The sequence below is a fragment of the Lingula anatina genome, chromosome 4 (genome assembly GCF_051362555.1).
Source record: "Lingula anatina isolate TDL-2025a chromosome 4, LinAna3.0, whole genome shotgun sequence".
NCBI lineage: Eukaryota > Metazoa > Brachiopoda > Lingulata > Lingulida > Lingulidae > Lingula > Lingula anatina.
Genome location: NC_141770.1, coordinates 604231 through 627303, shown reverse-complemented (window position 1 = coordinate 627303; position 23073 = coordinate 604231). Strand labels below are relative to the sequence as shown.

The 23073-nt window shown below is 36.6% G+C and overlaps 1 protein-coding gene across 1 annotated transcript; it reads right to left on the bottom strand.

The window, feature by feature from the left end:
• Positions 1 to 71: 71 nt before the first annotated feature.
• Positions 72 to 21518, bottom strand: LOC106174438 (uncharacterized). Its single transcript, XM_087010561.1, has 10 exons — positions 19571 to 21518; positions 14130 to 14227; positions 9768 to 9976; positions 8638 to 8702; positions 7944 to 8044; positions 6907 to 6995; positions 6422 to 6520; positions 5950 to 6057; positions 5379 to 5439; positions 72 to 1923 (listed from the first exon to the last, which is right to left on the bottom strand). Exons 1-10 carry the CDS (start codon positions 21516 to 21518, stop codon positions 1789 to 1791), a joined length of 2913 nt encoding a protein of 970 aa, XP_086866687.1. The 3' UTR covers positions 72 to 1788.
• Positions 21519 to 23073: the final 1555 nt, after the last annotated feature.

The window sequence follows — 23073 nt, the reverse complement described above, 5'->3', positions numbered from 1 at the left end:
TATTATGAAACATCTCAGAGCAAGTTTAAAAAGCAGAAAATTGTAGAGAACAAAACCAGAAAGGAGCAAAATAAAATGCTCTGTGCAGACTATTTCTTTCAACAGTTTACAGAACGGTTGATGTTATTCACACAACTTGCCAAATATATTATTTTCATTTAAATCTTAAGTCCAATAAAATGTATTTACCTTTCAGCTCATCCAGTATTTCAGTGAGAACAGATTAGGGGTGATAGCATGTAGTGAAAAAAAAAAAGCCCTCTTGGAGTTGGACAATTTTCTAAGCAAAAAAGAAAACTGATTTTTTTTTCTGGACTCGTGGACACAACATCTAAAGAAAACTGTTCACTTGATCCTGTCTGTTCTTGCATCCATCATTATATAAAATGTAGCACAAGTAAGCACACTTCTCACCGTCTGTTCTTAATTTACTACACAATTACGGAATAGGTATATACATAACTCCAGTAATACCCCGTGATGACCTGCCCCCCTCCACAAGAAATGAGCAAGCCCACTTTGGTGTACTGGTAATAAGATGGTGGAGCAGTTCATTCTCATAAGAGGGGAGGGGGCCGTTTTATTCAATCATCAATTCTGGTAAGTATACAATGCACATTCCCCAACAAATGGTTGTTTTGCGGCTCATACAAGCTATAAGAAGTTTTTGTGGCAATGACAGTTAAGAAGCTCAACTTGTGCTCAGGCCAAAAGCTTTAATTATCACCGCACTTTTAACCACAAAAGAGACCAGTTAACAAAACTTGGATCACAGAGGTCAGTTAAACTGGTGCTTGTCTGAGCAGTAATTAATTAAAATAAATCCGAGCCCATAGTAAAGAAACGATGAACCAATCAGAATTCTTGAGAATGCATGCATAAATCTGTCTTTTTATCTGTCAAAAATAAATAAAGTCTAATTACCAATAAACAATAAACAAGATGCATGATGCTCATCTAAAATTGAACTTTTTCGCAAGACGAGATCATTTTGTTTCATCAAAGGTTTCCCTGCTGAGCACCAACCTCTCCTTGACAAACCTGTTTAAGGCAACAGAACCTTTCATTTTCTTTTATTCTTTTTAAAAAAGTTTAATAAATGTAACCGCCCTTTTGGGACTTAAACACAGAAGCAAACCAAGGAACCAAAGAGGCGGGTGATTGAAGCCTAGTGATGTATTGAGAATAGTAAAGCAATGCAACTTAATAAATATTGTAACATATTTTACAACTCAGCAGTCCTCTTGGACAGTGAACTCAAGAAGAGAGGGTCAACCCTGAAGCCTGAGAGTCCATGCTGCTATAATTGAGCGTCATTCTATTGCAAAGCAATCCTTCCTATTTTTTCAGGCTTGATTAATCACAAAACAACTACCTTCCTCAGTACTTTGTTCTTGATTAACAGTATTGGCAGTTTGTTTTAATTGACAAACTTTTCAACATGGCTCGTTTTTATCAGATTCACACACTGGCAGAGTTTTGAATCCTTATGTGCACGGTTCACAAACTGAAATATAACAAGCCTTATTATTTATCCACATTCTCTTCCACATAGCTGAATTCTCTGTTTTACACACAACCAGAGACTGGCAAATCCCAGTTTTACTTCCAGCTTTTCTTTTTAGAAGAAAACGCCTCCTGCACAGTGTCAGCTTTCTGAACAAGCAGAAGACTGCATAACTATGGTAGCACTTGCAAAAATGACATGCCAATATCAAATTCTTCCTCATTGTCATTTTTTCTTCATATATGTGAGGGGAAAAAAAGACCAATATGTCTCCTATCCTGCTAAGAATCTCGGCTCTTCCTAAGAGAAGTAATAACATCAGTGCTGTCCTCCTCTTTGGCGAAGATTTCAGAGCTACCATTTGTCATCCAGGAAAGTCCCGACGTCTGCGCATTCTTGCTGCCGTCATCGGTCTTCTGAAAGTATAGATTTAAATACATTGTATTGTCACCGTTTTTGAAATAGCATAGCTGCTACAATTATACGGAGATGTGAGACTAAAATCAACTTTTTTGTATATTACTTACAGCCCTGTGCTATTTGTGCAGGTACTAGTAAATAAACAATGAAATGGTGTGAAATACCGAAGATAATTAAACTGGTGCTGTACAAAAATAAAGAAATAGCTTTTTGTTTTTGTGTATGACAATTCATGAAATTACTGTCTCTGAGAAGTGAAAATGTGGCAAGCTATAATTATAATATTATAATTATGATGTGCCACTGGTCTCATTTGTGAAGGTGCTTTTTTTTTAACAACATGTATAATTCTTCTAAGATCACTTCTCACTAACTTCAAACACAACAGAAATCATAACTTTCTCCAGAAGCAATGTATCATTATAGATATCTGAGAAAGATAATTGGAAACTCCAAAAAGAGAATCAGATTCTTGCCAGAAAATATTTCTTTGAAGAACTTAAACTAATAGGCGCTGCAAATATATTATTGGAAGTGTGTTAAATATCATACCTTGCATGAAATTTGTGAGAAATATCTGCCTTAAATAGGCACTTACTTATGAAACTTAATGAAGTATTAACAATCTTTTCAAATTGTAAACCCCCGATTTTATGGCAGGATGCTAGTCTGTTCAACTTTTTTTTCCAGCACAGGTTAAAATTTCAATTGAGGTGAACAGAAATTACTGTCTAATAATTTTTCTAATTTTCTTGTGTAGTCTCTACTAATGCCCACATGCATTGAACTACACTTTTGTGTAGTAAAATAAAATATATGTCACTACTAAAAAATTTGCATTTTTACATAATTTAAAAATGCTTGACATGTAAAATCACAGTTCACTTTACAAAATACAGATAAATGGTCATAAAAACCAAAATGCACTGCATACGTTTGGTTTTGAAAATGGATTAAGTTATGGGCGACGTACTACCACATAAATTTGTAATTATTTCTCTTTAGTAATAAAACCCCATATACATCTACTTAAATACTGATTTAGAAGTAAATTCCAACTAAGTACAATAACACAAGTAGATAATGGATATAATTATAAGCTTAATGACATGAGAATACCTACAACATTATTAACTGTAATGTTTGATTACCTTCCTTTATGCTGTTATTTAACATAATAATAAAAGATTGAAGTAAAAATGAAAATATCAATTTTAAATGACAAAAACTTACTTTTTTCACTTCCTATTTTGGAATAGAAGGAAAAAAGAATAAAAATAAAAATTAGTCAATTGTCCATTTTGTATACATCAGCATTGTTCTACAAATATACATAATTATTGGTATAAAATATTTAAGAGCACTCCCAGCATCTTTACAACCACAGTCAATGGTCAGTTTTTAGCACTTTTTAGAACTCGCAGCAAATCACACAGCAACACTTCAAATGCTGACCCATGAAACGCGGGGGGAAGGGGGGGGGAGTCGCAGTGTAAAGCTTGAAGATCATCATTCTTCTTGGAATAGTTTCCCCAGTTACTAAGGTCAAAGAGATTGAGCTGCAAGAACAGAGTGGAAGTAAGGCGGTGTATCAACTTAATATAACATTACTGTTGCCAGCTGTTAGTTACCAGGTCATACAGCAAGTAAGCAAGGACGGTTATGATGTTCACCCTGTTGTCTATTCAAATATACACATCTGTAGGTATTTTTAATTTTACTCCTTATTAATTCATCTGTTAAGAATGCATGGAAAACCCAGGTGAGACCGCCCCCACCATCCTTTCAACCCACCCCCCTCCCTCCAAAGGCTTCATTCCACTATGCGACCAATCTGCAGCCCCCCCCCCCCCCCCCAGCCATGCTGGTATCAACACCATGCTTAGCACATATCAATATTTACTGTATCAATATCTAATGATGATGTAGTACAGTGATCATAACACAAGTTCCCTGGCAAAGATGTCTTTAGTTGACAAGGTAACTTTATCACAGAAACCTTGAATATTAATTTGTCATTTATTCATGATATTTTTCTGTCTAAGCTTTAAAAATCTCTCTTTTTCACAAACAGCTAGACTAAACTTAGACATTCGTGAAACACTTGGGCGATAATGGAATCTTCAAACTCCCAATATTTCAAATAATGGCATTATTTTAAGCTCAACATCAAACATTACATCAAAGCTAAAACTAAGCAACATAATACCAAACTTCATTAAAAATGTCACTACTAAATTTGACACCAACACATAGTCTGTTTTTTGTCAAATTAATCCTAATTTTGCAAAATAAATACAACAAAATGGAGCTTGTCAAAAAAGCTAAAAATTATATTATAAATATATACACAAGTCCAAAATATATCAGCCCAACCATGCAATAAGTAATTTAAGATCTTTTTTCAAAAAAAAGCTAGTAATAATGACTGGTTAATATGAATACATAACAATTAAAACAAAGCTTAAAATGTATATACATATTATTCAGATACCAAATAAAGAATGGAAGAATAATGATAAAAGATTGACCAGGCTAAATAATATGTCAACAGACAGAAATAACAGTAATCCCAGAACACCCGGCTAAAATATACAGAAGCAGGAAATCTGTGTTACTAAGATTATTATAGAAAATAAATATCATAAACTCACAAAATTCATACAAATCCGCTTTAAATATTTCCTAAAATAATGTTTTCATGACAATATTTGAAAAAAAAAGTTTATTATTCACAGGTGTTGACTATGAACTGGTCGCAGGTAAAAAGATTGTTTTGGAGTAACTAAAAATGAAAAAAAAAAAGAATTCAAAATAAATAAATAAATAAATAAATAAAAACACTTTAATAATAATTTGGGATTTGTGACTAATGCTTCAGTAAGATGAGTTCAAAGTAAAAAAAAAAAAAAATTCAATAATGAGGCATTTGGGATTTGTGAGTAACTACTTCACCAAGATGTGCCAATATCCACAGTTTGAGTGGCAGAGAAACATAGTAGATGAACTTCATAACAGCACCATTGACACAGACCTGCAGTCGCAAAGGGAAGAGCTTTTTTATCTAAAAAAATCCAGCTGAACTATACGGAGATTGGTATTTCCAGGTGACCTTGCATGAAAGTGAATCATAACAAATACAAAGCACATCTTCATGTAGGAGAGAAAAAGCAAAAAAAAAAAAAAATAATAAAAAAAATAATAATAATAAATAAATAAATTAGTAAATAAATAATAATCCTGAGCCTAAAACATTGCCAACACGTGAAAATAAAAACAGCAAAAAAACTATGCTCCTCTACCGTAACTCTTGCCATGTATCTGACATACTATATATTAAATGAATAAGTCATTTTTCTTTTAGAGTTTCAGTGTAGAAGGGTGGTGTTGGAGTTAGCAAAGCAAACAGAGCACAGCCAGAAGCCTGCACAGAGGGTTTACCTTCCATTACCTTTGGGTGGAGCAACTGATCTCTGGTGCTCTCATGAACTGATGGCTCCCACTCACTAAACCTGAATAGAAAACAAAAATATTATGTCTGATACTCTCATGAGCTAAACCTGAATAGAAAATAGAAATATTATGTCTGATACTCTCATGAACTGACTGCTCCCACTCACTAAACCTGAATAGCAAATAGAAATATTATGTCTGATACTCTCATGTACTGAACCTGATACAGTGAATATGAAATAGATATTAGTTCAATGTCTTACATCATTATCAGTTTGTGGTTAAAAAAAAAAAATAAACCCACCACATAAAAAATATCCACTTTTATGCCATTCTGTATATTTGTACTCTGTTGACTTTGGCATGATTAACAATTGCAAAGGAAAATGCAAGCACAAAGATTTTTATGTCCAAATGTTAGAAACGCATCAATCTAACTAAAAGAACATGTTAAACATTCTACAGCATTTTGCCAACATCATTTTTGTTTAAAATTCTGACGTCGGTGAAGTGTTCAGCTATTTGGCTGAAATGAAAATGAGCATTAGGTCAGCCATCCTTCTACTCACCGTATAGCATGGGGGTCATCAGACTCGGGAGGGTCGTATAACCTATCTTTGCACAGTTTTATACTTTCTGCTAGCTTATGTTTGTATAGGTCTAAATCTTGTTCATATCTGCAAATCCAGAGCAGTCAATGTCATATTACAACATTTCTGTTATTCCTTCAAAGGTGCAAAGACAAAAACTGATTATCATGTAAACTGCATTAAAAGTGCATTTTTTAAAAATATTTAGCATTTCAACTGAGATTTTATTTCAAATACACACTGCCAAATGCTCCCAAAACATGCGGCTTATTTCTTAGAAATTCAGTGTCACAGGTTTCCTCACCTGTACAACTGTCCCAAGACCCACAACTGTGACTATACCATTAAAGTTAACATTGATTATTAAAATGTTCAAAGTTATATATCTGTGTAGTGTGATTTAGATTACAATACAGTGATTATTAAAATATTCAAAGTTACGTCTGCTTACAATACAGCTGCCTCTGGGTTCCAGGGGTTCTTGGTGTCAATTTTGTAGAATATTTTTCTTGCATATAGAAGAACCTGCCAAATGTGGTTCACATTTCGCCTGGAAGAAAACACAGTTTCATGAATAGTATTATATAAAGTAATCTGTAGATTTCAATTCTCTGTTACCATTAAAGCTGATAAATTAGGCTACAGTCATTAACAGACTTCTACTTATTATTATTATTATTATTATTATTATTATTATTATTATCCCATGGCCATCACTTGTATTGTCATACACATTTGCGCTGTCATCCTATTGTTCGCAGTGCTAGCCGTGGGATAAGTCAGTTACTCTTCTCTATTAGAAGCATGTAATATGCAATGTTCTGACTTTGATTATTTTTTACTTAGTCCCAAAAATGATAATTTTAAAAGAGTGAATGCCAAATACATAAAATATGCCACAAATGCATATATCCAAACAATGCACATATTTCCTACCTCCACTTCTGAAAAGCTCTTTTGACATCGAGTTCCCCTGACTCAGGATTGATAACTGGATGGAATACGGGCGGGTCAAACACCAACCTCTGAAATTATAATAGACACTATGAAGTATTGTTACCTCTGAAATTATAACAGACACTATGAAGTATTGTTACATCTTTGATGTATAAAATTTATAAGGTATACACAGCTTCTGTCTGAAGAAATGGTTATTCTCATTCATTCCATGATTTAAGGGTCAAATGACACTCAAATGCTTTTTCTTTTCGATAAAAAGAACTTAGTGTCACATGAATCTTTGAGATGAAGAGTAAGTACCTGTGGTAGTGTGTGTGTGTGTATGCACCTGTGGTAGTGTGTGTGTCTATGTACCTGTGTGCCTGTAACAGTAGAATTTCAGTGTTACACTATGTTTATAATATACATAGAAAATAACAGTCCAGTCCACAGCAGTCTCTATTCAAAGGATGGAGTTAAATAAGACTCCGTGCCCTATTTAATCCTCATATACTTACTGGACAGTCCCCGTCTGGGTAATTCTCTGGTATAACATACTTACTGGACAGTCCCCGTCTGGGTAATTCTCTGGTATAACATACTTACTGGACAGTCCCCGTCTGGGTATAATTCTCCGGTATAACGTATACTTACTGGACAGTCCCCGTCTGGGTGTAATTCTCCGGTATAACGTATACTTACTGGACAGTCCCCGTCTGGGTGTAATTCTCCGGTATAACGTATACTTACTGGACAGTCCCCGTCTGGGTGTAATTCTCCGGTATAACGTATACTTACTGGACAGTCCCCGTCTGGGTATAATTCTCCGGTATAACGTATACTTACTGGACAGTCCCCGTCTGGGTATAATTCTCCGGTATAACGTATACTTACTGGACAGTCCCCGTCTGGGTATAATTCTCCGGTATAACGTATACTTACTGGACAGTCCCCATCTGGGTAATTCTCTGGTATAACGTATACTTACTGGACAGTCCCCATCTGGGTAATTCTCTGGTATAACATATACTTACTGGACAGTCCCCGTCTGGGTAATTCTCTGGTATAAACAGGGAGAACCTGAAGATGCCCTCCTGGTACAGACCTTGCCTGATGAACAACACTCCATTCCAGACTGTAATCAGATGGAACTAGGTCATATGTTAGAAACTAGGTCAAGGACATAAAAAGGTCAATCTTTTTAATCCATGATATAAAACAAAACAAAAGTATCAGTGTATATTGTTCAAAAATAAGAAAATGAAAGTTTAGCAAATCTAAAGAATCATCTTTCTAAGTAAGAACTGAAAGATCATCTTGTTGGTCATACCTGATTAACTGTAGATAAATAACATAGTTACATCTTTATCAGATATGTAATTATTCAATAATTTTTGGTGATTTGAAAGTACTCCATTCTCAAGCTGTGTGTGTGTGTATTGGGGGGGGGGGGGGGGGGGTAAATCAGGTTTTCCGAATCCAGCTATAACCAGGGAAACTCAGTACACACTATTTCAATTGAATGTGCAATTACAATTTCTCAACAGCAGAAGCCAAGATAACTACAGTCACAAAACATTACCTAGCCCTCCCCTATCACACTGTACTAGTAATGTCACTCTATTAGCCTCCTCTGTCAAAAAAACTAGCACCACAATGTCTACTGAGTGTGAGGTAAGGCTATCACAACTTTAGTGTAAAAGCGTCTTCAGAGTCTTGATTACTTACACAGTGCAGACTTGGCAGACGGAATCACATAAACACCAGGTAACTTCTGCTTCTGAAGCTGGTTACTGAAACACAATATACCATGAATATCATTATGGAATCACATAAACACCAGGTAACTTCTGCTTCTGAAGCTGGTTACTGAAACACAATATACCATGAATATCATTATGGAATCACATACACACCAGGCAACTTCTGTTTCTGAAGCTGATTACTGAAACACAATATACCATGAATATCATTATGGAATCACATACACACCAGGTAACTTCTGCTTCTGAAGCTGATTACTGAAACACAATATACCATGAATATCATTATGGAATCACATACACACCAGGTAACTTCTGCTTCTGAAGCTGATTACTGAAACACAATATACCATAAATATCATTATGGAATCACATACACACCAGGTAACTTCTGCTTCTGAAGCTGATTACTGAAACACAATATACCATAAACATCATTATGGAATCACATACACACCAGGTAACTTCTGCTTCTGAAGTTGGTTACTGAAACACAATATACCATAAACATCATTATGGAATCACATACACACCAGGTAACTTCTGCTTCTGAAGTTGGTTACTGAAACACAATATACCATAAACATCATTATGGAATCACATACACACCAGGTAACTTCTGCTTCTGAAGTTGGTTACTGAAACACAATATACCATAAACATCATTCAATATTCAATGAACATTATTATCTGGTGTGGGTTATTTATTATATGAATATACTGCTTCTTTGACTGACTGTTACTGACAGGTGTCATTCTGAGATTCTGACACTGGGGAAGTGTAAGTTTTAGATGATACATTATCCTTTAACAGCAGTAACTGTCACTGATGATAGCAACACATTTTTATTATGCAAGTGAAAGAATTCAGAAATTAATAAATCAACAGCATACAATGTATGGAAATCTGTAGTGACAATTGTCGAGGTTCGATAAATTTACCACTTTCTTAACAACCCTTTCAATGAAAAAAAAAATATATTGACAGAGTTTCTCAATAAAGTAACTCACTATTCTGCTAATAAGGAATACTCTAAGAAGAAAGTAACTCACTATTCTGCTAACAAGGAATACTCTAAGAAGAAAGTAACTCACTATTCTGCTAACAAGGAATACTCTAAGAAGAAAGGCCCATAGCTGTGGTTCCCTTTTGGCGTGGACGTCTTCTTGTCAATCATCTTGGAAGCTAAATTGAGCTGAGTTTCAGAGTCTGGAACTGGCGGTAGCTGTTTCCGCAGGCTGGAGCCAGGCCGTGCATTGTGGGAAGGCTGCGGGGAGGGGTCGCCATTTTTACTCATATCCTGCTGGAAGAGATAATAAGATCTTAATATAATGCAATACAATTTGTAAACTAAAATGTATGAAGCAATAGTCTGGTACGAATTAAAAGAGGGCAAAATGTCTATTCTATCCAGATATCCCAACATCCCTTTATAACATAAATATGCTGAAAACGTATTTGAAACAGTGCATCATACCAGTTATGTCAAACTACTTCACTACAAAATTTCTAGTAAGGGGCCATTCAGAATAGGGAACTAACTAGTCCTAGGGTCAAATATTGCCGACCTACTTGAATACTTCCCCACGGGATATCTATTCAGTGTCTATTAGTGGATTAGATGGCAAGCTTTGTAGTGGGTCGCCATATTTGATCCTCAGACTAGTTAGTCCCTATTCTGAATGGGGCCTAAAATTTAGGTAACAGTCAAGTGGACCCTCATAAGATGCACAGTAGAACTTTTATCTCTTTATAACTCAGGTCTTCATAAGATCATCTGACCTTTTAAGTAAATTACTTTTAACAATCATAATAAAATGACTAAATATGAAAGTGAGTTCAAATCCTCTTAAACTTCACGGCTGTCACAGTGGGATGGTGTCCTTTGTTTCAACAGCTGGTGAAGAAATATCACCATAAATGACTGAGAAATGATAGCAGAGGTTGTCACTGGGAAAGAAAGGTCACCTATTGGTGAAATGTCACACCAGATGACAGATAACTTGGGAAAATTAATCACCACAAATCACTCCTTAATCTATATCTGTTGTGATACTTGACGCGTTAATCTTTACTTATCATCATTAAGAGTAATTAATCCAGTAATCCCATTCGCCCTAGTCGACCCTCATACTGGCAAGACAAATACAGAATTTTTCCTCATAGGAATTCAACATGTTGACAATGGATAAAAAAGTAGATGAAACAGCAGAACATAGATTAAGTAAATACTTTCATATCAATAATAACCTTCAGATTTTTTACTTGAGAGTGTAACTTAAATACTCCAAAGTTTTAAATCATTGACCTAAAAGGGAGGTGGAAATATTTCACTTAGAACTGAAACGGTCAAAAACTTGTCTGTGATTGATGCTAGAAATGAGTGCTCATGGAAAATATTTATAATGGTTACACTGAGGAGCAAGAAATTCTGTAGCAAGAAATTCTGAGTAAATACTGCTCCCTCTGTTATTATTATTATTATTATTATTATTATTTTTATTATTATTATTATTATCACAACAACTGAAAACTCTTCATACAACCCTAAAATGTCCAAAACACTAGACTTCACTTGTACCAGCACATAAAGACCAAGACTTACATAAACAGGGCATGCAATATTTGAGTTAGCTTTCTTAACAGTTGATAATGGTGTGATTATTTTCTTTCCACACTGTACAACACTACAGGTGCTTGGCACAGGGTATGAAGATCATCAGGAGCAGACTTGGCTTGGCACCACTGATATCACGTCTCTGTCGGTTTGATAAAAACTGGTCTGTAGTTCTCGTGGTTCTCACTCAAATAAAAACAGCCTCTTCCATCAACATCAACTGATATATATCTCTCTGTGACTACCCTCCCCCCATATATCTTAGTATCAAACTATTTGAAGGAATATGATGACTTTCAATAACCTTTGGTTTAAAAATGCACAGAATTAACTGTTTTTCAAGGTGAGTCACATCCATCTTGACTTGTTCAAACTTTGTAGACATTGTGCTTGGGACACAACCATTCTGTTGACCTGCTTGAGCTATATTGTTTTAGTCTCTAGAAAATATCACTGAATATCTGTGATAAGCATGGTGGTATTAAAGAAGGGGTATGTGTGTGTGTGTGTGTGTGCTTGTGTGTGTGTGTCTGCGCACACATTGCAGGGGCGGATTTAGGCCGTCTTCTGGGTCTTCCGGAAGACGGTCAGATTTTCAAGTTTACATTGAGGGGTATTTAATTTTTTCTGTCGGAAGACGGTCAAAAATGTAGGATGGATCGACAAAGATAATTTGGAAGACTGTCAGAAAATATTTTTGGATCCGCCCCTGCATTGGTATTCAGTATGTGTGTGTGTGAGGGGGGAGATAATATCAGAGATGCATGTGGTGTACCCCCACCCCCTCCAAACCACCAACAAACCCAATTCTGTCCGCAAAGTCACTTCAATAACACCTCCTCCCAATGTTTCCTGGCAGACAACTGAATGGTCAGTCCTCCTTAATATGAAAGCTGTCAACATTAGCAGTACCTATGTTCTATGGAAAATTGTCACAAGGAAGACGAGGAACCTGACACTTATCATCCTCACAAAAGTCAAATACTGTATACCTAAACACGCATGAAAAGTGCCTCATAAAATACCAACAAACAACTGATAATATTAAGAAAAACCACTACACCTGCAGATAGCTACAATATACACCTTACCTGTGTGGCTGTTTACTATCACCTGTCAACAATTCTACAACAATTCTTCTAGACCTGCCTACATATCAACTATCCTCAACAGCCATCAATTATTCAGGGCCGTCATGTACAACGCTAAATGTTTCTCCAAAGGCGCAAAAGGACCTAATCAATCTACTATGCAAACAACGAGCAGTGGAGTGAGGTTTAAAATGCAGGACTTTAACATCTTCACAAACACTTGGGCTGAATGTAAAGAGGAATACTTGAATAGGCAAAGCTAACAATGACTTTATATACACAGCTTGTTAGTTAAACAACTTTTTGAAAAAATACAAAGTTGTCATAATTCGTTTCAACACATCAATTTGAATGCTTATTTGTTGTACTTTACTTAGGTCTGTCTACTCCCAAGTCAAAAAGCTATTTAATCAGTTCAGATTGGGAAGCCAAGGTCTCACCTTGTGTTATCATACAATTAGTCCAGGTGAAATTTACAACTACATCAAACTTTAACATGTTTTGCCTGTAGCAGTTCAGTCAGTCATCTCAGGTCAGTTTTATATCCACACCTCTACAAGTGGTCTAAGACATTTTGAACTGTGGAGCTGTCATATGACTTAGCTTGACATACAATGAGCCTTCCTGAACTGAGATGTTTAGTAACAGTTCTATAGGAGAGGTATTACTGAACAAATCTGACCAGTTCTACCTCATGATTAAAATGATTTCACTCAGCCATCAATATATATACATATATATATATATCTAAATATGTGGCCCAAGTCATAAAGCTGAACTGTAATTCACAAGTTCCCTACCAGTAACCTCCTCCTCAGGAACACCCCCTTCAAGAACCCCCCCCCCCTTCAGGAACACTCCCCCTCAGGAACACCCCAGCTAACACTGACCCACCCACTGCTTTAACACTGCCCCTAGCTTACACTGACAGATAACCATACAACAGGTGACCATACACTGTGAACTAACATTAAGTGACACGCCCCCTTCCTGCAAGCCTAGTATTAGGAAGATGGCCTAAAGAAAGTGGCAACAGCATAAGTAAATGACCTTTTTCGACATGTGTCAAAAGTTATATACACATATATGCATCTTTGGTTATTTGTGGAAGCCTGAATTTCATATTTGTGGAACAATGAATTTTAGAGCCAGTTTGATTTTTCAAATTCTGGACATGTATGCTTCAGTGGACATGTTCACATCTTCACTTCAGTGACTTTGATTTAAGTTCATCTCCCAAATTAAGGGTTTATTTTACCAAGTAATGTTCATCTATGGAGAACTGTAGAATCCAAATGGTTCTTCTTGGAAATAGAATTGGAATAAATGTGTGTGAAATTTGAAGATAAATACCGTAGACATAATTGATGGCTTAAAGACCTCTGGGGACACAATCCCCTTTTTAAAAGGTAGGTAAAAGGGTCACAGGTGAATACCCTTAGGAATAGTAATGATAAAGATATGTATAGAAATATAATTGCAAGACTTAATGACATTAACCAGTCCCAGACATTTCTTGGACACAATTCAATTTCTGTTTAAAAACAGGTGACCCTGCCAAAATTCTCTCTCTGAATGACGTCTAACACCACACGCACGTGTGTTGACATGTGCACACATACATACTCATGTACGAACACACGTATGCAGAAGTGCCCTTAATACAATTGTTAGCATGTTTGGGGGGGGGGGGGAGGTACAGAAACCTGTTGTATTCTTCTCCTTGCCATAACTATTTAGCTACGTACCTTCTCGTCTGTGGCTACAGATGTCATGGCTGCTTCCGTCTTGGGGTCCTTGTCATTACTGTTCAGCTTCATCAAGATGTACTCGATCTCAAGCAAAACTGAAAATATAACCAAACTTACGTCAAGAATTTTGAATAAGGGCTTTTATGGATCAGATAATGGTGCTTCTTGGAATATAACAGTTATGCTGAAATCTTTTTAGAAAAGTCGGACATTCAGACAGGCAGTAAAAAAAAAAATTCCAGATTTTTGTGGGACTGCCAGACATGTAAAATAGAATCTACAGAGCAGAGTTTGACACCTTATACGAGACATACCCAGAGCAACAGATGTAGATTAATCTGTGTCACAGTTACTGTCTTTTTTAGAACTAAGAATTGGTTTACACATATCCTTCATCCAGTAAACAAACTAATGTGTATTATTCTGTATATGTACTACTCTCAGTCCAAAGGACTCTACCAAGAATGTCCCACAAGCACTGTAATGTGTACACTAAAGTGGGACATTCTGTGACACCTGCTCATATCAAGCCACCCCTAGCATGGCATGCTGCATTATAATAAGTTATAACCAGTTCTAGATGTCTAGGTAGATGTAACCAGCAATAATGGTAAAATGAGAGAGAGAGAGAGAGAGAGATACTTAAATTCTATCCTAACACCCCTCAGGTCATCTCCCAATTTCACCAATACACCCCAGAACCACAGTGCCATAATTACTCTTAAATTTCAAATTAAATGAATTAAATAATTCAATATTTTACCATATGTCAATACTTCAATACTTTCAACTGTCTTGCATTTTAGCATTATGATCAGGTTATGGTAAAAAAAGGCCATTTAAAACATTTTGCCTGAATTTGACAGTAACCCCCCCCCCCACACACACACACACCCACACAGTACTTCCACCTGTCCTTGTGTCATAACACACCTGTGGATTAAGTGGAGTGAAGCATGTCATACCTGGTTACTATGGGACATAAGTCAGTACTTGTCACCAAATGGACATTAGTGACACATTAAATGAGGCGAGAATGTCACATCCAATGTGACACAGGTATAGCAGTATATAACTTGTTGGTATTAATATAACTGGGCTGATTATCTACATCTTCTGACATGCAAGACTCACTCTAGGATATTGATTATTTCAGCTAGACAGCTAAATTATCTCTGATGAAACAGTATTTAAAACTTGGCAAAATAGCAATTCATTTCAGTTATTTATTTGTCAAATTCAAGTTTTTTTTTATTCAAATCATGGCTAAAATTCACTATGCTTTTGTAAGCCCCGTCATGGTATTATAATACTGGGATTACATCTCCCTTTTTTAATCCTATATATATATCTCCCTAATCCTGTAGTACCTCTTCCAGGATCAAAGTAACTCATTTTTAAACCAAAAACCAACACCAATAAACAAATTTAAAAACACACTTTGCATAAAACCATCTGAAAACATTTTACGAGACATTAGGATTCCAGAAATTGTTATTCAAGAGCTAAATTGTCCATCACTATCAACTTACAAGGAAATAAGCATGTTACCCTTCTAGCTAGATGGCAAGAAAGTTGTCAACAAGACCTTGCAGACTGTAAATTGCTTTTAAGGTTCATTTGTCATTTCAAGCTGACAAGTTAATTTCAGCCACCATGCTAAAGAAGACGTCAAATATGACCCTGAGCAGTATCTTGTCAGCAGACTGGTGTACTTTAATAGAGATAACAACATCTGGCAGGAGAAATAGACTTTAAACACCAATTAATTTCAGAACTTAATTTCACAGAGAAAAAATGTAAATGTATAGTAAATATCACAATATAAAAAAATCTTCTCATGATAGTTTTGTTTTGAAGTCATTAACATGATAATCTTCTCTTGTTTATTTTTTAAACGTGAATTTAGAGTTTTATTTATGATGATTGGTGTCTTATCTAAACCAGTACCTTCACTATATATTAGTTCATCTTAATTCTATATAGTAAATAAACACACACACATCTCACACACAATCATATACACACATTTTCTCTCCCTCTCTATCTCCTCACAAAGATCCAGGACTATTTCAAGCCCTGGGGGTCAACAGATGCGAAGCCAACACCCCCCCCCTCTCCCTTGGTGTGTGGTCTGGGGCCCACTGAAGGGCCTTGAAAAATATGGTATTTAAGAGGGCAAACGGTGCCATTTGGTATGGTTTAGAACTATGATTCAGCTAGTCAAAATTCTAATTCAAAGAGGGGACCATTGGCGTAGTTTTTTTTCAGAAATTGAAGGAAGGGTCACAAGCATTCTCTCTCTCTGCGTGTCAGCCACCTGAAGTCACTGAGATATTAACTGGCAAACTCTGGGCAATAAAACTGAGATGACCATTTAATGACCAGTAGACAGAATGCAGGTAAAATAGCCACTGGCCATTCCACACCACCAGGTACTGGTCACCTCAGTCAGGTCACAGCTGGACAGTATGCTGAGGTCAACATAAAGATATCACTCAGGTCAACATAAAGATATCACTGAGGTCAACATAAAGATATCACTGAGGTCAACACAATGATATCACTGAGTTCAACATATATATAGATATCACTGAGGTCAACACAAAGATATCACTGAGGTCAACACAATGATATCACTGAGTTCAACATAAAGATATCAGAGGTCAACACAAAGATATCACTGAGGTCAACATAAAGATATCAGAGGTCAACACAAAGATATCACTGAGGTCAACATAAAGATATCACTGAGGTCAACACAATGATATCACTGAGGTCAACATAAAGATATCACTGAGGTCAACATAAAGATATCACTGAGGTCAACATAAAGATATCAGAGGTCAACATAAAGATATCACTGAGGTCAACATAAAGATATCAGAGGTCAACATAAAGATATCACTGAGGTCAACATAAAGATATCACTGAGGTCAACACAATGATATCACTGAGTTCAACATAAAGATATCACTGAGGTCAACACGATGATATCACTGAGTTCAACATAAAGATATCACTGAGTTCAACATTAAGATATCAGAGGTCAACATAAAGATATCAGAGGTCAACATAAAGATATCACTGAGGTCAACATAAAGATATCAGAGGTCAACATAAAGATATCACTGAGGTCAACATAAAGATATCACTGAGGTCAACACAATGATATCACTGAGTTCAACATAAAGATATCACTGAGGTCAACACGATGATATCACTGAGTTCAACATAAAGATATCACTGAGTTCAACATAAAGATATCACTGAGGTCAACATAAAGATATCAGAGGTCAACATAAAGATATCACTGAGGTCAACATAAAGATATCAGAGGTCAACATAAAGATATCACTGAGGTCAACATAAAGATATCACTGAGGTCAACACGATGATATCACTGAGTTCAACATAAAGATATCACTGAGTTCAACATAAAGATATCACTGAGGTCAACATAAAGATATCAGAGGTCAACATAAAGATATCACTGAGGTCAACATAAAGATATCAGAGGTCAACATAAAGATATCACTGAGGTCAACATAAAGATATCACTGAGGTCAACACGATGATATCACTGAGTTCAACATAAAGATATCACTGAGTTCAACATAAAGATATCACTGAGGTCAACATAAAGATATCAGAGGTCAACATAAAGATATCACTGAGGTCAACATAAAGATATCAGAGGTCAACATAAAGATATCACTGAGGTCAACATAAAGATATCACTGAGGTCAACACAATGATATCACTGAGTTCAACATAAAGATATCACTGAGGTCAACACGATGATATCACTGAGTTCAACATAAAGATATCACTGAGGTCAACTTAAAATATCACTGAGGTGAATTTCATTCACCTCTGAAGTCACCTCTAAGATATCACTGAGGTCAACATTCATATATCACTGAGGTCAACATGAAGATATAACTGAGGTCAACATAAAGATATCACTGAGGTCAACACGATGATATCACTGAGTTCAACATATATAAAGATATCACTGAGGTCAACACGATGATATCACTGAGGTCAACACGATGATATCACTGAGTTCAACATACAGATATCACTGAGTTCAACATAAAGATATCACTGAGGTCAACTTAAAATATCACTGAGGTGAATTTCATTCACCTCTGCAGTCACCTCTAAGATATCACTGAAGTCAACATTCATATATCACTGAGGTCAACATGAAGATTTAACTGAGGTCAACATAAAGATATCACTGAGGTCAACACGATGATATCACTGAGTTCAACATATATATAGATATCACTGAGGTCAACACGATGATATCACTGAGTTCAACATATATATAGATATCACTGAGGTCAACACAATGATATCACTGAGTTCAACATACAGATATCACTGAGTTCAACATAAAGATATCACTGAGGTCAACTTAAAATATCACTGAGGTCAACATTCATATATCACTGAGGTCAACATTATATCATCTAGATCAACATTCTAAAGATACCACCTTTTTGACTCATAAAACTATTTTTCTTAAGAAATTATTTTTTACACACAGGCATACGTCACCACTGTTCATGTTAACAAGAACATAACAAGTGGCTTTATGTAAATGTATCACAATCAACAATTCCGACTACCATGCTCATAAACATGAAACTCCCTCATTAACATCATAAACGGTAGTATATACTGTGACTGCAAAACAACAAAATCCATATCATTTCACCTTGTCAATAGTCTCAGCAGCAGTAATATATGGATAAATGTGTCTTTTACCAGTGAATTATAACTAATAACTTAGGGGAATGTGTGCTATCGGAACTTAAATTTATGAAAAAAAATAGAGAGAGAGAGAGAGATTTCCAATCTAGCATCTATTACCTGGTCTTAAAACTTACAAAATATCTTTTTCTACTGAAGACACCATCACTCTTAACACTGTAACCCACCTGTGTTCCCACCACACCTGTGTTCTCTATATACCTGTGTCCCCACCACACCTGTGTTCTCTATACACCTGTGTCCCCACCACACCTGTGTTCCCTATACACCTGTCCTACCTGCCACTTCACCTAGTGTGGTGACAGATTTTAACATGTCACCAACACCTGTCATTTTCACAATATCTCAACCCTCAGGACGCACTGACAACTTACACTGTATTTTAGAAAATACCAAAAACACTATCTATAACCCTGTCTCCCTCCCTCCCTCTCTCTCTCCATATAACTGCCATTCCTAACATGTACAATACCTGTACTAGTACCTACATCTCTGATATTAACCCGTCACTGATCCCAGATCTTTAATAATCCACATCTAACTAACTTCTCACCACAATGTCAGCCACTGTTGTTAATATTGCAGGCACTTTATGAGCTATGGTCATAGATACCCCAATTTCCATTGACTTCTGTTTAATATTACTACAATACCTGGGTCTATATGGATACCGGAGTCCTCATCAATGACACTGCAGTCAGCTATACCTCCATTCTCAAATTTCTCTGACAACGTCACCCAATCCTGCTCTCCATTACAAATTACTTCCCGTCTATCTAAAATGTTATCAGACTGTCCAGAGTCCCTCTCACTGCCATTTTCTCCTCCATTCTGTGACGTATGCTGCTCCAGTAAATATCCACATCCATCTCTCAATGAAGCAGCCTGTGACAGTTTAGTTTTCTTTGTTAAAGATTCCTCTGTGGAACCATCTTGCCATGTTTTGATTTTTTGCGCCAATCTTTTCAATGCCAGGTTAAGTCCTCGCGGAGAGTCTGGTAGCATTGTGTTTTCAGACCCAGCATCTGAAACGTGTTCTTCAATACCATTTAATGTTATCCTCTCTTCCTTGTCATCATCATCTTCGTCCTCATTCAATATCATTCTCTCTTCTTTGTCATCTTCCTCCTCCTCCTCAATCAATAAAGTTAAAAGATCCCAAGGAAACTTGTCATCCACTGCTGAAGTTTCTTGCTGTGTCTCTATTCCTGATTGCTCATCAGATATCTCGCTCTCCACTTCTATTCCTGATTGTTTCAATGAGATTTCTTCATTGCTATCATCATACTCTACACTATTACAACCAGATACCTCACTCTCTCTGCTATCATTACAAACTCCAGTCCCTAATGTCTCTATTATCACTGGGGATACTTGAACTGTTGAAGAAGTGACCTCAGGAGTTCCAGTTTTGACTGTTAATTGTTCCCCCTTAGAGGACTCACATTGCTGCATATTTTTTTCGCACAGTAGAAATGTCACCTCTCTCTCATAGCAAACAGATTTTTCTAAATCTCCATTTAATATTTTATTCTCTCCCCAATAACCATCATCTCCATTCAGCAGAAACTCATTTACAGCAGGAGCTCCTTGCATCTTAGATTTATCTGATAGTTGTTGAAACAGAAACTGTTTACACAGAGTCGACAACATTGGTGGTAACTGTTCATCAGATGAACTGATGGAAGCTTGTTCTTCAGCACAGTTAGACTTTACTTCAATTGAATCAAATATTTCCTCCTCTTCCTCCTCATTTGCAATACAGTTTACTAAATGTCCCAATGGTAACCCTACATCTCTTGAAAAAAGGACTTCTGGCATGTTAGTTCTGTCTATGGTCTTTTCCAACAAAAACACCTCATCTGCAGCTGAGGATTTCTGAAGAATCTCTTTCTCTGACTCTGTTAGTGAAATCTTATTTTCAGTGCCAACGAAGTCTTCACCACCAACTCCATCTAATACTTTGTCTCCTCCCTTGAGCTTATCACTGCCATCTAACAGACATAACTGTCCAGAGGGATGCTCATCACTCGCAGATGTTAAGGAGGAATCTGTGAGTACCTTCTTTTCAGACACAACCACTGAAACTTGCCCTTCAGTGAAAACATTTGATTGTCCAATTCTGTCTAATCTTTCTTCCTCCCCCTCCTCTCCATTCAACACTGATAACAGTTCCAAGGAAAAATCATCCTCCCTGATGAAAGATGCCCCAGGCATCTCATCTGTGTCTGATAACTGTTCCAGTGAAATTACAGACACCAACACTTGTGCCACATTGTTTTCATCTGATAATGTTTCCACAGTAACGTCATTCAAGCAACAAGCCTGTGACACTTTTATTTCATGTACTATGTTTTCTGATGTATTAGTAATCTTGTCTCCAGATGACGGATCTTGATCTTGTGGCATGTCTTCTAGCCTGGTAATCCATGCCTTGTCCATCAGTGGAGAAGACAATAATGACACCTGCGATGTACCTGAACTTGACGGCCTGTTATGACAGTGTTCGTTCTCAGAGCAGACTGCCGTCCTAAATGTGATTACAGCAGAAGATGAACAACTTGCGGACCCTGATGGAGCTGTAGAGTGATAGAGAGTCATTTTGTCATTGTCACGGCAGCTTAATGTGACCAGGAATCTGACTGATGTAGACTTATGGATTTATGGCGTGTGTCGCAGACCCTCTTCACACAGACGTACTGTTGGATGTCTATAACACTGGCCATTTAATGTATAATGAAGTACCCTCTTAACACAGACGTTTGATCTCTATAACATCAGGTGTTTAAATAATAATCAAGTATCCTCTTCACAGGGGATGTCCAATCTGACGTTTCATTAACTCACATAGTTGGCATTTATACATAAGACACATAGCACTGTTCAGGTATATATATATACATAGGATACCCCCTTAGCATAGACATACTGCTCGATATCTCAGTGACATGTATCTAAATAGAATGACAGAAATGTAATAAGCATGAATTCATATTTATGTGCATATGGTGAGATGCACTGTACTCTTTTAGCACAGATGTTCTGGTTACAGTAATTAGACAAAAACAGCCACTATTACTGATGACTTGAGCACTGTGAAAGCTGGTACGCCCTGTAGACTTGAGCACTGTGAAAGCTGGTACGCCCTGTAGACTTGAGCACTGTGAAAGCTGGTACACCCTGTAGACTTGAGCTCTGTAAAAGCTGGTACGCCCTGCAGACTTGAGCACTGTGAAAGCTGGTGCACCCAGTAGACTTGAGCACTGTGAAAGCTGGTACACCCTGTAGACTTGAGCACTGTGAAAGCTGGTACACCATGCCCTGAGCTGTACACTCTTGACAACACTGTAGCTGTGTGCTGGGTACTAATGAAGCTCTGCAGAGAAAACTGCACGCAAGAACAAACCTCCACCAGAGACAGTCCCTAAATCTGACTCTTGTTAAACATCAATTTTCCACATGTGAGTTCATTATTCAAAATATGACGGAGAGTTTACAGCAACAATTGCATGCTTCAATATTGTAAATCTGGGCTCTTGTTGGTGTGGTATTTTTTTTCACCAAATGCTATAAAAATATGCTCTGACATATGAAAACTAAAACATAACCCACAGAAATCAGAATGTTTTATCAGTTTTATAAATCTGGTGAAATATAAACAACATGCCTGAAACCAACAAAGTGCTTGTTGCATTTCCAACTACACAACTAGTATGTCACAAGCCATCTATATAACCTGTTTCCCTATCTCAACTGTTTGCTATTTTACTAAACCAATAATATGATTACAAAATATAATTACTCTATATCCCCACATAGATGACTAAGATGAGAGTTATGTTAGTTTTCTGTTGGACAATCAGATACCATCTCAGATGTTGCCAATGATAAAATGCACTCAGTGCTGTGCAACCATCCTTAAAATAGCTGTCAACTCAGAGACGGGAGGGGTGGAGGGGGGGGGGGGGGCAAAGAATATGCAGGGAAAGGTGAGTAAAAAAACAGCAATTCCATACCAGTACCACACCTAAACTGGGTTTTATTGAAATATTAAGAATTGTTTACGTCAACCTCTTATTTTATCAAGGTGAGGAAGATAAACAGCAATTCCATACCAGTACCACACCTAAATTAGGTTTTATTGAAAAATGAAGAA

Excerpts from the sequence above, each read along its gene's own strand:
- LOC106174438 (XM_087010561.1), bottom strand. The coding sequence starts at position 21,518 with ATGACTCTCTATCACTCTACAGCTCCATCAGGGTCCGCAAGTTGTTCA. Across the intron at positions 9,977-14,129 it reads CTGTAGCCACAGACGAGAAG|CAGGATATGAGTAAAAATGG; the intron begins GTACGTAGCTAA and ends TATCTCTTCCAG. Across the intron at positions 6,996-7,943 it reads ACCCAGACGGGGACTGTCCA|AGGTTGGTGTTTGACCCGCC; the intron begins GTAAGTATATGT and ends TTATAATTTCAG.